General features: G+C 42.5%; 1 protein-coding gene across 2 annotated transcripts; it reads right to left on the bottom strand.

Moving 5' to 3' along the window:
- Nucleotides 1–2,549: 2,549 nt before the first annotated feature.
- On the bottom strand, nt 2,550–15,660 carry LOC143324707 (soluble guanylate cyclase 88E-like). Of its 2 annotated transcripts, none has more exons than XM_076737413.1 (17): nt 15,429–15,660; nt 14,714–14,890; nt 14,155–14,287; nt 13,198–13,372; nt 11,823–11,914; nt 10,497–10,754; nt 10,249–10,393; nt 9,496–9,621; nt 9,158–9,278; nt 7,801–7,930; nt 7,237–7,383; nt 6,561–6,707; nt 6,176–6,332; nt 5,090–5,199; nt 4,527–4,616; nt 4,029–4,147; nt 2,550–3,272 (listed from the first exon to the last, which is right to left on the bottom strand). In XM_076737413.1, exons 2-17 carry the CDS (start codon nt 14,839–14,841, stop codon nt 2,909–2,911), a joined length of 2,442 nt encoding a protein of 813 aa, XP_076593528.1. In that variant the 5' UTR covers nt 14,842–14,890; nt 15,429–15,660; the 3' UTR covers nt 2,550–2,908. The 2 variants fall into 2 exon arrangements, with proteins under 2 accessions (XP_076593528.1, XP_076593529.1); XM_076737414.1 differs by lacking the exon at nt 15,429–15,660 and adding an exon at nt 15,162–15,194.
- Nucleotides 15,661–15,995: the final 335 nt, after the last annotated feature.

Here is a 15,995-nt window from a genome sequence, read left to right as displayed (position 1 = left end):
TTGCTGATGTTGTGCCTCTGCTTGTACTGACAAGTGAAAACCCCAGAAAGAATTTAGCAATAATCCAGTGATGCAGCCAGTTGAAAAGGGAGTGGCTTAACCCCCCTTTTTGTGTTCACCTTGGCTGGAATGCGGCTCCTGTCAGTGCCGCTGAGCGCCATGTCCCTCCCCTTGTGTCTCTTGTTCAAGGTACAATCAAAACAATGAGTAGCCGGGAGCGTGTCTGAACACACACGTGCACACAGTCACACCTTACTGAATGTGCTGAAGCGAAACACTTTTACCAACCTGTGGCTCTTTTGATATAAAGTATATGAACACGGTGCAGTTCCAGCATGATACAAAATGCTCTCATCCTGCTTTGTGCATCAGTGCCGCTCAGGCTGTTCGGTTGAGTGTCATCTACTTTAGATTACTACACTGCATGTGTGTTGATGCTGCTCAGCTCGGTCCTGAAGTGATTTCAACTTGAACTTCCTCCAGATAAAATCATCTGACCTATTGACATCATGATAATGTGAGTGCACTTTGTCCCTGATAATTAGTCCTGTTGAAAAATACCCTTCATAAAGTAATTCCCCTTGAGAGCGGTGAGTTTCACTGTGACCACAAGCTCTGGCTGATAAAAACTGAAGGCCAGTGTCTTATGAATGAAGCTTTGTTTGAGCTGGCCGTCATAAAACTTGTTGACCTTCTGAAGTCTGATTTTAATGAGTGAAATGTAAATACGGTTGAGGCTACTGACGGATATAATCCAGAATAAACCAATATTGAGGCTGTTACTGTTCACAACAGAGCAATCAGTGTCCGCAAACATGTCCGACATGAATTCAGCGATTCATTTAGAATCAGGAAGTGTCCCCTGATCCTCAAACTGTTTGTGTATCTGTAGGTTTATCTGAATGGCAACCAGCTGTGCTGAAGGGCTGTTGGTTGAAGCTCGGGCCGTTTAAAAAGAATCGTCCAATGAGCCCTCGCAAATGCTAATTGTTGTCAGATGTCGGGGTTAAAGGTGACGCTGAGACCCAGCTGGACTAAGGGGAGTGCCTGGACAGGATAGCAGCCCACCAGCGTGCGGCGAAGGGCCAAACACACCTGCCTCTTTGTTTTGCCTCCCACTCGGTCCTTCTGCAAGAAATTAACTCGAGTAAAGTCGCGGTAAACTTTGCAACTGCAGAATGAGGTCTGTCTCCATGGCAACAGACAGGAAGTAGTGCTTAAGCGGTTTCCTGATGGCTTCCTCTTTATCGTGTAATGACATCTCACAAGGAAACATCAGCAGGGAGCACTCAGCTGAATATCTGTGTGTGTGAGTGTGCACGCTTGCATGTGTTTGTGTGTACTGGTGTGTGTGAAGGAATGGGCTCTTACCTGTTCACCCTCATACTGTACACAGCTTACACACTTGCCTCTTTTGGTTATGAGATAATAAGAGGAACTTCAATTATGTCACTTATCTTTCATTAAAAGCTCACATGGACCTTCAGCTTCCAACTGTGCACACACACACACACACAGTCGCTCACATAATGGCAGTGTGTTATCACCAGATGACTAAGACAGGAATAACTGACCTCATAACCACTGAGGTCAGGGAATTGCGCCTGAAGATTTGGAGGCTGAATTGGAGGGAGGATTTAGTGAGCTTAGGCGCGTTCTGCACTCGTGCTGTATTTCCACTTACAGCGTTATAACATAGACGGTGAGTACAGATCGAGATGAACAGATTTGATCAGTTTGCAGCTAACAGGGATTCACTTCCCCGGAGGGAAGCAGAAGAAAATCCCTCATTATTCCCAGTCCCCTGATTTATTATTATTATTCTTGATTATTCATGAACATGTGGATACCATATCACCTCGCAGTGCCTGTTCAGAGACCTAACAGCGTCTACAGAATGAGGATCGGTCGCTTCACACACCTGCGACTGGCAGGTGCAACTAAATGTTATCGACCTTTTTTGAAGCCGCCATCCGCTTCAACCAGCAGATGGGTATGAGTGTCATGACCTAATTACAAAAAAATGAAAACATGACAGTTTTGGTGGCTGTACATACAGTTTTATATAAATAAACACTATCATACAGTGAAACAAATGCAGTTAGTTACATACAGAAAGAAGAGCCAGAACTCTTTAAGACAATGCTGTGAAAGACTAGCGAAGTGCCTACTGAATTACCATGCGCCTAATTTAAACAAAATACCATACAACCTCTGATGATTTCTACGCTCAGTGAATTAAATGAGGCATCCATACAGTTAGTTTTTCTGTGGAAGCTCCCGCCTCAGTCAGGCTCACTTTAATTTCCCCAAAACATCCCGTAATTTGTTGTCGGCATATGTTTGAAGATAATTTCTGTAGCAGTACTCGCACTGACTTCATGAATGGCTTGTAGCTGTAAAATCATACAGCAAATAGCATAAAGGAAATCAGAAACAAACGTATTGTCACGGCTGCCGTTAGCCATGGTACGATTTTGAAGTTGTCTGGTTCTCTTTGCGTGAGCTGTTTGTGTGTTGAGGACATTGCACTTCCTTCTTTTTTAACATGCAACATAAGGAAGGCGTGTTGTGAAACCTGTAAATTCTATTCAGGGTGTTCAGGGTCTAACTGAACTCAAAAAAAATGGCAAGGCACATGCTTTTGGTGCATGAATACAATGAATACAATGCAAGTGTACTTTAGTGGGAAAAGTGTTGGTCTTCAGTTTAAGTTGCCATATTACTCAAAATGTTGCAAAAGCCTAAAACCATGTGGGATGACATTTACAATGTGTTCAGATCGTCAGTAACCATACATGCTGAAAACGATGAAATGCCTGCGTTGTCTTGCCTCAATGATGTTTTTGGCATCACACCCTTGTTGCAGGTTGGAGTTGTCTTGTAATCTCACTCTCCGACCATCTGCTCACAGGATGGAGCAGGCGGCGCTGCGCATGGGCAGGTTGGTGGGCAGCTTGGCGTACTGCTGCCTGAAGCTGTTCCTCTTGCTGTTGAGTAAAGGACCCGGGTTCTCCAGCCCGTCAGCGACCGGCAAAGACTCAAGCATTACCTGGGGCACCTCCAGCTTGGCCCCCTTGTTGTTCTTAGTCTTTTTGGCTTTGTCCTTCTCCTGTGGCTCGGTTGAAATGGCGCGGGGATCGTTAGCGGCCTCTGGTGGGGGCAGGGTGTCCAGGGGGAGATCGCTGGGGCTCGGCTTACCTTCGGCTTGCTCCTCACTGCTCGGGATGTGGAGGTTGGAGGCCATGCGTTTGGCGTTGGTGCTCGTGGAACTAAAGCAGTTACACATTATTAGAGTTTGATTCAGAGAAGATGTGAAAAACATTGTCTTAAGTCTATCTGTAATCATGCTGTCAGAAATCCATCATTTTTACATTTGGCTTCAGGGATGATAGTTGTAAAAACACTAGTTTCTCTGATCCGAGATGCTATTCCTGCCAGAAGCTTCTCTCACACTGCAAAAATATCCTGAACAAATCATTTGGCCTAGTATTTGGTCCTACAATCATATTTCCTTTAAACGAGCAAATAGATCTGTCCGTGGAATGATGTTATTTCAGCTGTTTTCCGTCAAATCAGCGCCGGAAAATTTCCCTCATTTCCAAACCCCAATGTTTACAGGTATGCCAGTGCACTTATTTGCCCTTTTCTGCTTTGTTTCAAGATACTGACACATCTTTTCCAAAGAATTCTTCAAACAAAGGAAACTGCACTGAACAAGCAACCGTTAAAAGGGCTGTTTTTTGTAGTGCTGTGTTGCCTGTTTTGTTTCACCGTTTCGTTTTTTGTTGTGCTTCAATAACCCAAGGGTTGCACTGCCCCATCTGAGTGAAAATTTTGTTTTTGCTGGACAGCGTGACTTCTTCCAACAGACAAAAGCACCTAAACCAGCCTTTCAGCATGCTTGCTGTCTAGTGCTACAGGGGGCAATGAGCTCAGCTCTGACTGAATCAACAGGGGGCATCCTGAGTCCACTACAGAAGAAAAGTGATTCTTTGGTGCGGACTGCTCGCCTTTTGTCTACTCACCCATTAGAGCTCTTGTCCTCAGAGTCTTTCTGTTCGCTGCTGTAGCGCAGCTCTGCCGGGGTCTTGAACGATAGATCTTTCTTTCCTTTCAGCCAGTAGGTCTTCATGTAGCCTTTACCCTGGAAGATGTTAGGAAAATAAAGTTTCTGATCGCAAATGCTTTATATACATGTTGGAAGAACATTTCATTTCAAATGAATGAATCAGTATTAAAACATTTTGACCTCATGTCCAAAATATCTCCAAACTGACTGAAGACAGTGAATATTTCAGTCAATAGTGTCCCAGCAGAGGTGGGTCCCATTTTTCAAATTACAAACCTCATATTGGAATTAAGTGATTCTAGCATTACAGCTATAAGACTGTCAAGACCTGCCATGTAAAGCATTAATCATAATGTCCATCTCAGTCAGTGGATGGTGGATAAGAACATCATAATTTGCAGAAAAAAAGATGACATAGATTAGATTATGTCCACAGTTGATATGAACCACTCACCTTTACAAAGATTTTACCCCTCTCTTCGATGATATAGGGCTCGTGTTCCAGGTGGTCTTTGGTGGTCTGACTGATGTGTATCTGCATGCCCTGCTCAGACAGACGTACATACAAAAAATTACTGCTAAAGCTGAGTATTAAGCTACCAGCTCCATCTGCACTGAAAGCCATCAAGGGGAAGTGAAAACATTTGGCTTTCTGGACTCCAAAGTTAGAGTTCAGTCAGAGTTTTCTTCCTTTGTGGGAGTGCGTAAGGAGGAAATTAAGCCTGCAAACTCCCTCCTTTTTAATTTTCTTTTCATCATAGAGTAGATTTCCCAAAAAAAACATGACATTAGCTTATATTACTGTACGCAATGGAAAGCAAATGAAGTGATTAGCCTGTTCCATTAACTAAAAAGCAGCACGCACAATGCCGTCATTAGACAGAAAGTGGTTTCTATACTAATCTACGGGAATTTGAGGGAACTCATGAACGTCACTTCAGTTATTTATACTTTTGCCATGGGTTATTTAGCACATTTTGCTGGGCGATGGGTTGTTAAATATGTTATTGTAGTCACCACTCCATTGCTCTCCATCCTTGAGGCTGTGTTCACAGTGTCACCAAAAAGACAGTAGCGAGGCATCTTCAGACCCACCACACCAGCCACCACCATACCAGAGTGAATACCTAAAAGAGGAAAAACTGTTTATGTGCACTGCGTAAAAAGAGGCTAAATGTTTCTAATGAACATTACTTAACCAGCATTTATCCAGGCCCCTTAATTCAGAGGCTGTCTTTATAAGCAACCAGTAGTGACACCAGAGACTGTTGTTGAACAGTTGTTAATATGGGTTGATATTTTACCTCAAATGTGGAACAGTTCTGCAATTGGAGAAACAATACTGAGAAAAAGCAAGATTTTCTTCAGGTGTTTGGCATCGAGATTGGTGACCTGTCACCTTTTAGCCCATTGCATGACCCTGACAGAGGGAGCTGTATGCAGAATAGATGGATGAATGGATGTCAAGTGCAGTATTTACCACCTCACTTGGTGTCCATCAGATCCATGCTCTTAGTAGCCGAACTGCCTCAGCTCTAATGCAGCGTTGTGATTTATTTCTGTGAGTTACAGACGGTAACACCATTGTGTTTACCACAGATAATAATAATTTCCAGTAGTGAATGAAAAATCAAAGAATATTTCATGTTTTTTTTTAAATTCAGAATATTTTGTCACCTCAGTTCCAGCTCAAGTCTCAGCTAAAATAATTTTTCTAAATCTTCACCATGGTTAGGGACATACAAATGATAAAAACACTCTCCAAAGATCTCAGTGGTTTGAGATGAAGCCAGAACAGTGACCCCTTGTGACAATAAGGAATCAGTGTCTTGATCTGTGGACTTTACCTGGATCCTCTGGTTGAGGAAAAATCTCTGTTATACCCCGAGCTCCTGAGATTATATTTTTGAGTTTGAGTGGATAAAAAGCCCAACTTGGAAATGTCTGAAGGATAAGGATCAAGTCACTGAATCTCTGCCAGTTCAAAGGCAGTGATACTTGGCTGACCCTGAGCCATGACCTCCTGATGGCCATCAACAGGCAACACCCAAAATGGCAAAGTAATCTGAGGTCTCTATCATGGCTGACAGTTGTCCTGCTCACCGACTCTGATCTGGATGTTATCTCCGGTGGAGGGGTCTTTAAGGTGGTCAATGGAGCTCAGCATGTCCAGGGCCATGTCGCAGATATGGTGCGCATGAAAGGTGGTTTTGTTAGGCACGCCCGCCACCACCATGTAGGCATCACGAATCGTTTCCACCTAGACAGAAAGGACAGTGACGATTTCTAGGTTGTCACAAGAAAATTCTGGTGGAACTTAATGCTCAGTAGAAAACAGTTAAATGTAAAGAAAATGTTAAAGAAAATCATCAGCTATCATTAAAAGCATATTAGCAGGGAACAAAAACTGACCCTAAACACTTAAAATAACAAAAGACTGTTGAAAGTAACGCAGATACACGAGGCTGCGCTGCTTTCAGGGTCTGACCTTGTAGACGTTGTGCTTCTCGCTGAGTGTGTCGAACACGATGTAGATCTCATTGAGCATGTCCACCACCTGCATGGGTGTTATGTGGATGCAGATCTCGTTGAACTTGACCACATCGCTGAACAGGATGGTCACATCTGGGAAGACCTGAGATACAAACAAGTATAAAGTTATGATGAATTGCTCCTGTGAGCGAACGCCTGTATGCTCACCAGGTGCCCATAGAAGGAGATGTGAGTAGCTCAGGGTCACTGATTGTTATTGTTGTATTTTAGATAGTCATTCTTGGTTAGTTTGTCATAACCTGTTTATTAAGATTTTTATTTTGTAACTTCATATGTTGGATGTTTTGAAAAACTGCCTGCACTACAACGGAGCCGCAACCTCCACAGCTGAAAAATCAAGCAAACGCAGAAGTGCACTTCCTTGAATGGCCACTTGAGGCTGGCTCCAAAAGTGAGTGAATCCCCATAGACTTCCATATTGAAATGCCCTTTTAGAACTTAAAACACTGCCAAGCTGAGGGCGCTGCTGCATGGCTGACTCTTGACCTTCATGTGGAGTGGGTCAGCAGAACAAAAAGTGTGGCCTCAATGTAGAATTTGTCAGAACCTGGCGCTCTGATATTTTGGGGTTTTCGAGAACCGCTATCCCTGTTAACAGTGCTGTCTTGTACCTGGCACGTCTCCAGTGCAGTGATCCCCTTCCTGAGGCGGTCGGCCACTGCTTTAGGGATCATAGCATACAGCAAAGAATCTCCTCTCTTCTTCTCTTCATCCAGCTTCTTGATGATTTCTTGCAGTTGAGCATATTTTTGTTGCTCCTAGGGGATCAGAAATGGGACACAGGAGTCTACAGTTACAGTCTCACCTCTGTTAAAGCTTAAAAATCCCTCTTTGGCTTCTCTAATCCTCTTAATCCACATCTCTCCTGCATGACTAAAGTGGATTTAATGGGTGAAATCAATAGGGGAGCAGAGCTTTCACCTGGGCTCACCTGGTCAGGCTGTCTCAGGGAGAGAACTGGCAGCTCTTACATTTTGTGCACTCAGCATATCATATTATGTGACTTCTACTTCGAGTCATACAAGTTTTATTACAGAACATTTTCTAAGGTGACATAAACCCCCTCAACCTGCCCCCCGGTCTGTGATTTTGTACAACTGAGTTCCCCAGTTGAATACAAGTCAGCTTTGTTAGCATGATGCTCTTTATCTGGAGACAGAGGATTCAGTCTTCACCTGATCGAGGGCCAGCTGCAGCTCAGCCGATTGTTGAGTCCCAGCCAAAATCAACTCTCTGCTGGAGTCATGCAGGTTCAGATCATTCACATACACACCCATTTTTATCATGTCCTCCACTGTCTCTATACTGCAAGGAAAAGGAGACAAAATGGAGATACATAAACTGTACAAGGAAAGAAAAGCAGGAGAATGTAAATTAATTCACCAAATTAGCATACTGAACATAATCCAATTTCCAAAATTAGATGTGATTGGGGGGGCAACCACATTTTCTGTGGAACAATTTGTTATTGAATAAATATGGTGTCAAGATACACATATGAAAGCAATGATAGAGGATTGCATGGGACACATTGATCAACCTGAGCACTGATCCAATTTACTTTAAATTATCTGCTGCCAGTATTCAGAAATCTCAAATAACGTGGGTTGTTCTCTGTACAAAACAACTGAAGATTTCCTCTAAATATAAGCTGGAGAAAAAAGAAAATGTCTCACATAGTAAATTTAGCATAATCCACCAATCCATTTCCACAGCATTAATCTCATCAGTATGATGATATACAGGAGTCATGGCATACTCACCACTCTGTAACCCCGGAGTCTCTCTTTCCAGCAGTAATGTTTTGTTTATCTCTGATTATTAAACATCACTGTGGGTTCTCAATTTAGCTGATTTTAAACTTAACACGTGCTGTATTTCACAACAAAAGCCGGCGAAGAATGGAATAGCTGAACATGTTTGCGTACGAAACAGATGGATGAAGTGTTAAAGTGTTAATAGCAAACAACAGTAACAGCAAAATAAGGCAAGGCAAAAGGACCAGATCAGAAAACAGAAAGGCTTCTCAGAAAAATAACAAATACACTTAGCAAACTTATCAAAGCAGAAATTAGAAATACCATGTCTCAAATGAAGGCCCGGTTTTCTCTCCTATAAAACAACACTGAAGGTTACTCTCAATATATTTTTTTTCCCAAATTGGATTTCCCATTGTGTGCATGAAAGTTTGCTTTGAACCCGATCTCAAAGTGACCTGTAGAAAGCTTTCCAAACCCAGCAGGCATAAATTCATTTTCTAAAAAAGGGCACCTAATCCATAAGGCACACAAAGACCCTTTCTGAAATAGACCTCAGGATAATTAGACCAGATCCAGAATGCAGTTGATCCAAACTAACCATACTCAGAGAAAATGGCTGACTACACACACCACAGGATAAAGCTGCCGTTGACACCTTATAATTTGGACCTGGCCTGGGGTCAAGTTCCAGTTGCTTGGAACCAAGTGGACACATGAAGATCTCTAAGTAAACACCATTAAATTATAGTCAGTCTGTAGGCTCTGATCTTACATGGGTGTCCCCAGGAAGATGAGGGAGTCCCACTGGGGGACGTATTTCATCTGGCCCTTCAGATGGAGCGGTTTCTTTGGAGGCTCCCGCATGTCCTCAAAGATGGTCTCACTACACTTTCCTGAAAAGAACAATGAGATCAACAGGATTGTGGCAATAAGAGACCTGCTAGCAAGAAGTGAAAATGGATTGGTAGAATCAAGATGTGAAATGCTGTTAGTGGGTAAGGTTTGTTAAAACAGTTGACCTTTGAAAACATAAAATGTATATTCTCAAGTTTTCAAAGGACCAAACTAACAAATACTGTTCACAAGCATTGAAGTGTAGATTGTTCTGACCGGTGACAGTCTGGAATGCCAGCAGTTCAATATCTTCCCCTCCAGAGTTCGCAGAGCTGTTGTATTGGGTGAGAGCGCTGCTGTACTCTTGGTCTGTGCCCTTCATCTCCTCCACTGCCTTTGGCTCTGACGGAGGGATGAGTAGCAGAAACAGTGAGAGGACGGATGATAGAAGGAGCGAGGGTGTGAGTTAAGCAAGCGAGTTAACGAGGGCAGCGAAGATGTTGTGGTGAATTCTAATCACAGTCAGGCAACGTTCAACGAGAGGCTGCACTACAAATCCATCACCTTGTTATAAGGTCTGTTCTCGTGGGCTGCTGAGGGTTATGTTCTGGGTTATGTACATTATGTTTCATTCTTTCACATACCAATCAGCTTTTATTCTTCCAACGTATGTTTGAGAAGTTCCCTCAGGCTGTCGGCTTCTTGTTTGTTCCTTATCAGACTTTTTGTTGCATTAACGTGCAAAATGCATTTCTCTTTATGATATTTAAATATTTTTGTACGTGCTTTGAGGATGCGGTGCGTTTAACTTTGCTGTTAAATGAAGAGCAGTGGTTTGATATTCACTTAGGCCTGGATATATTATAAATGTTTTACTTTGTTCTGGCTGGACACAATAACCTTGGCAGAAAAAGAGGGAGTGAAATGAAGGGATGGACATTTTGTGAACCCATCCATTTGAAATGAACCTCTTTTTTATACATTATGCATTTGAAATGAAGTAAATGATTGAAATGGAGGGACCGGCACCTCTTTCTTCTTCCCTCTTTGCTTTCTCACTCTCTTCCTTCTCCTCTGGCTCCTCCTTGCTCAGTTTGGGGATGTTGACCTTCTGCTTGCTCTCCACCACCGCTTTAGACAACAGCTCAAACACATTGTTCAAATGAGTGTAGATCTGATGAGAGTCAGCAGAAGGAGTTTTGTGTCTCAGTATGTCAGCAGTGCAACGTGAGCAGTTTTATATTTGACAGGAAAAATTGGACTCCTTCTGAACTCACATTATCCCAGCTGAACTCCAGCATGGGTCTGACCAGAGTGAACTCCTCGTTGACCTTCTTGCCCTGGAGGTCTGAGAAGACCTCCTTGAGCCCGTCACCGATGCGGTACATGGTCATGTCCCTGCGGAAGATGACGCTGAAGGGGAACATGTCGAAAAAGATACCTCGCTTCATTGGCAGCTTCTCATAGCTCGGCGCTGTCTTCTGCTGGGGCATGCGGTGTTTGAAGGCGGCGTTGTCGAAGTTCATCTTATAAACCTGGAGGAGCAGAGAGACGTTAATTAGACCCTTGAAATACAAGTCAATTAGTGTGAATACCAGTTAAACTAATGGCTTGTTACATGTAGTGCTAGCTGTAAGGTAATGTCAAATGAAAAATGCTGCTAATTTTGGTTAATCAGAATAAATTAGTATTGCATTAGCCTGCATTTGTTTTAGCTTGGTGGACCTAATAAACTGGGAGCTGTATACAGAAGGCAAATAAAAGGTGCCATTGTCTAATAAGACATACTTTCTAAAAGGTTTTTAAGTTGTGAATATTGTGTTTTAATGGTTATAAAGCTTCGTTTACTAATGCTTTATGGATCGATTGGTGAAGACAGCTGTTGGGTCTGTCGGGTGTCTCTGGAGAGGAGCTCCACAGCATCCGAACCAAAATATTTCTAATTACAACTTGTTAATATTTAGATTTCCAGAATTGATTGATTAAAATGGAAGAGCCTTTAATTGATGATTTTTCTCACCTTCTAATAGGCCATCAAATATAATGTTATGCCTTCCACGTCATGAGGAATCTGGCCCTCACCCCAAATGTTGTTGCTATGAATAGCTTATTTCTGATCTATGAAGCATTTCTAAGATCAATTAAGTGATTAGTTGATCTGATAAACTATGCCTCATTTAAAAAATAAGAAATAAATGGATAAATGGACTGGACGCCATTGGTTACTGTATGATAACAAGTGCATGTTAACTCGCTGGCTGTTCCAGGAATCGAAACATTGACTTTCTGCTTATGGGACAAACTGTAGAACAACAGGGGGTGACACTGATGTGACCTGAGGCTAGACAGTATGACAACAGGTACAGGAAATAGCACACTTCAGATGCTATGTTCTGCTGTAAATTATGAATTTGCCCAGAGTCCCATCCCAATAAACACTTATCTCCATCCAATAAACACTTGCAGTCTGAGTGTAAACAAGAACACCGCCTGGTGTCTCATTGAAGGTGATGGAATCATTTCCATGCTGATAGAACTGACACAGGGTCAAGGTCACACGCTCGACAGCTCGATTGATACTTGACCTGAGCCTGAAAACATACCACATACGTCATCTTCTCGGTTTCTTCTTTAGACAGGATTTCCACTTCGATATCTGTGCTGTAGAACTGGCGTCCCACTTGAGAGAGCTGCCCTGCAGGAGTCAATTACACACAGTGGTCATGGACACCTAGAGGTCGGCTTACGCTTAGAAGGGATTCAATCACAGTGGGTTTGTTAAAGCTTAATTTCAGAACGAACTGAAGAGTTAACGAGAGTCACCGGTTTATTCTGAGTCAATGACTTTGCCTGGATAGATGGACCTTGCCTGATGGCGTGACGGCTGCCTTGTCCCTGTGAACCGAGTCATTTATTTTACTTTAACACAGCACCCTGTACATAAAGGTCATCTCTCTTCAACACTTCACTAAAAGAGAAGAAACTAAAGAGAAAAATGGGCACTATCGCAGTCCAAAGACAAAAAGAGAAGGTCAAACTATCAATAATATTAAACTATTAACTGTTGTATTATTTATTTTCCTGATCCAAAATTACTTCCATTTAAAGTTCTGAATTAAAACAGTAGAATCTGAAAATGATCAGTTGTTCTAAACCTACAATTCGCTAATTTTTTGTTTATCTGAGCCTGTTGACTTCAGTTAACACTGAATTTGCATTACTGCAGACTGTTTTGGAAAGACCTTTCCAGCCTTCCACCTGGTTTCAGTTCAGTTCAGTACAGAATGAAAATTAATGTGCCGAGACTGGAAATGAGCATGTTGTCCATCACATTGAGCACAATTTTGCTTTCATGTCATCAAAGTTGAATTATCTTTTTCTGCTAATGCATCTGAGTGCGCCGATTATTTTAATTTGAAAAAACGAATGTTCACTATTCATTGTCTACCTCAAGCAATTTTCTCTGCATATTTTGACCTTTGTACTGAAATAAATGCAGAGCTGTGGCTCCCTGGAAGGCAGGAAAATGTATTAAAACATCAAAAACACTACAGCTGTTTCGAGAAGTGGTCTGCAGTAACGTACAACATGTGTAATTTGTAGTAAATGAGGTCAAACATACAAAAATACCAATCTGTCCCTGTAATACTGAGTGTAGTGTCGTGTCCTGTGTTGAAAAACAACACAATTCAGTCAGAACAACTTCTGTTCTGTGTGTTTATTCTGTGTGCTCTGAGGTTAATGGTCTGTACTGATATCAGTTCCCTGATCTCATTGTTCAGTCATGTGTTTTTTTACATTCAGCTTCATGAGGCTAGAGCCAATCCCAGCATGCATTAGGCAGACACCCACAGAGACACGGTGTGAAGGTGCAACCTCTGCACCGCAGGGAGGTCTGGGGTCGGGGATCAAACCCAGTTTCCTGTCAGTGCGGTAAGGTGTGACACCCAGTGCTTCCCCCGCTGTGCGGCTCGTTACCTTTGACAAACTGAGTGAAGCCTTTGCGGGTGCTGCGATAGTGCAGCGTGAGGCTCGTCTCGCACTCCTCCTCCACGCAGAAGCTGGGCGGCTGCACTTTGGGGAAGGAGAAGCGGAAGTACTCGTGCAGGTTGTCCAGCTCGTTGATGAAGTCGCGCACATTTCGCCCCAACACCTAAAAAAGTTTATGTTTAAATTATGCACGAGCGCTGTGGTTTACATGTTGTGGATAATATGTCATTACAGAGGCTGCATTTAGCAATTATTTTCAATCTTAATTCAACTGCAGATTACGTCAGAAAATTGTGATAAATTCTCTTCACAATTTCCCAAAATGACATCTTTAAATGGCTTCTTTTGTCCAAAACCCCAAAACTCTTCATTTATTATCATAAATGACAAAGAAAAGCAGCAAATCTTGACATTTAAGAAGCTGGAACCAGCACATGTTTGACCTTTTTGCTTGAAAAATGACTGAAACCATTAAAAGATGAGCAAAGTAGATGGTGATTAATTTTCTTTTCATTGACTAATTGATTAATTGACCAATTGTTGCAGCTCTAGTGTAGTCTCTAGTAAATGAAAGTTATTTTTCAAGTTGTCAGAATATGTGGGAGTTCTAATCTGTTTTAATGTCACTTTCAAGCCCACTATAGACTCAGATACTGTGCTGTTTGTAGTTTGAATGAAGAAATTGGATCTTTATTGCCCATTAAGGAATATTAGATAAATATTTTGGAGGTGATGTCATTTCTCTGCTCATCTATATTTAGATATAACCAGTCATGCTGTCTACCCAGTTCTTTTTCCATTTATTCTGAAATGTGACACATACAGTATCACCTGCCAAATGCTCACCTACAGATCGGGTGAGCAGAGTGCTTTTTGTCAGTGATGGAGTGTAGAAACAGGCAGAAAGACATGTATTTAGTGCTGCTGTTGGCTAAAAGGCATCACCTTTAGGATCCGCTCATATCCGTAGTTTCCAATCCTCTTGACCATATAGACCCCGAAGGCGTACATCAGCTCATCGTGGGTCTTTCCCAGAACCTCGCCTGCTGCCTTTGCCAGCCGCAGGATCAGGTTGTCGCTGTGAAGAAGGAGGAAGGTTATTCCTTCACGTTTGTTTTGAGTTATTCTTGCTTAGCTGCTATTTGTCCCAGTGACATTTTATGATCGGGGATGAGCACATCATAGAATCTCTACAGTCTCTGAACAGCCAAAACAGAAATTGAGCCATGCGAGCTTTACGATGGATGAATATAACGCCGCTGTGCTAAACTGGCCTTCGCCGTTCAGCTGTTCGTGACATTCTGCATCGTCATAGTTAACCACGTCAACACTCACTGGTCAGCAGGTCAGCTGCAGACTAAAAGGCTGAGGCTCCTAAATAGTTTGTCCCACCAAAGAAGAAATATTTCCTGAATGGAAATTGAATTCTTCGGGTTTTAAAGTGCTGCACTTGAACTCACCACAGTATAATGGGAAAACATGATTTACGAAAACAGCCACCTACTTGTACATCTGATGCCTGACGAACTTGAGGTGGGGGATCTCTGCTCGGTTCTCGATCAGCCTCCACACGTCCTCTCCGTAGGATTCATTAATGTAATCGTTCACTGCTTCCAAATACAGGCCGTACATCTTCAGAGGGTTGGAAACCTCCAGAATGATGCCGAAGTTAACTGCTGAGCTGAGGAGAGACAAGAGGAAGAAACGACACCCTGACATTCAGGTGGGAGTCGTCTTTGTTCCGGTCAGCAGTTAAAGTATCACTGATGAGGAAAATCTCTTAAAATCCTTTCTTCCTTGAGAGGACGGACCTTTGGCGCCGTCTTTAATGAGACTCAAATAAGATATTTCGCTTGTGTGTGAAACTTCATTGCAGAGCTCAAAGATAATTTAAAGCCATACTCCTCTACCCACCTGAAAGCATGGAAGGAAATACAGAAATAAGCTCATACCTCAGGTAACCTCCTCAGACACCAGCTACATCTAAGTAAAGAGAAAATATTCTCAATAAGGGAAGTTTTTTTTTCTGGCTGAGTCTGCTGCTGCTTTGTTTTACATTTACTGTAAAATTTCACCACTGTGGCAAATACAATCTACTGAAAAAGACATCAGAGGGAGATCATGCAGTGCGTAATGCGCCATCCCACCAGTTAACTGCAGTAATACAGATAAAAACCAGAAAAAGGTTGAACAAAAGGTGAAAAGAGAAGCCCCCTTACCTGCAGTCCCTCAGTACTGTGTTATCCTGGGCTCCAACTGAGGCAGCCGGCGCCACAGCATCGCTCCCTGCTGAGAGGTTCCACCTGCAGCTGACATGAGGCTCTCCCCCGACACTTGCCTGTCAGGTCAATAGGTGACCTGCGCCAAAATAGCAGCACCAAGGCATGTTTGTGGCAGGTGGCAAAGAAAAGGCAAAATTCACAGTTTTTCAGGCTCCCAGCTGCATGGACTGGCAAACACACTGGCTCTAATTTGTAAGGTATTTGTATGGAGATTAAGCCTGTGGGTGGCTGTTGCTGTATATGGGAGTCTCTTAAAAAGCAGACGTTTAGTTCCTGTGTTATGTAAACCGGAGCGCACAATGTGAGACTCATTATCCGAAATTAGCCTGTACTCTTTTGCATCAACTCATTAGGGCTACCAGGTTTCTTGGCTAATTACTTCAAATCTGCATAATTACGGTCAGGTGCACATTAAACTGACGGGCATTGTGTTAAGATTGGCGTTTGAAAGGTTTTGTATTGTTTGTTGCTCAGTGAAGTGAAGTTGAATAATCCTTTCAAAAC

The sequence above is a fragment of the Chaetodon auriga genome, chromosome 8 (assembly GCF_051107435.1).
Source record: "Chaetodon auriga isolate fChaAug3 chromosome 8, fChaAug3.hap1, whole genome shotgun sequence".
NCBI classification, from domain to species: Eukaryota; Metazoa; Chordata; class Actinopteri; order Chaetodontiformes; family Chaetodontidae; genus Chaetodon; species Chaetodon auriga.
Note: the sequence above shows the minus strand (reverse complement) of the source record. Positions and strands in the feature narration are given on the sequence as shown.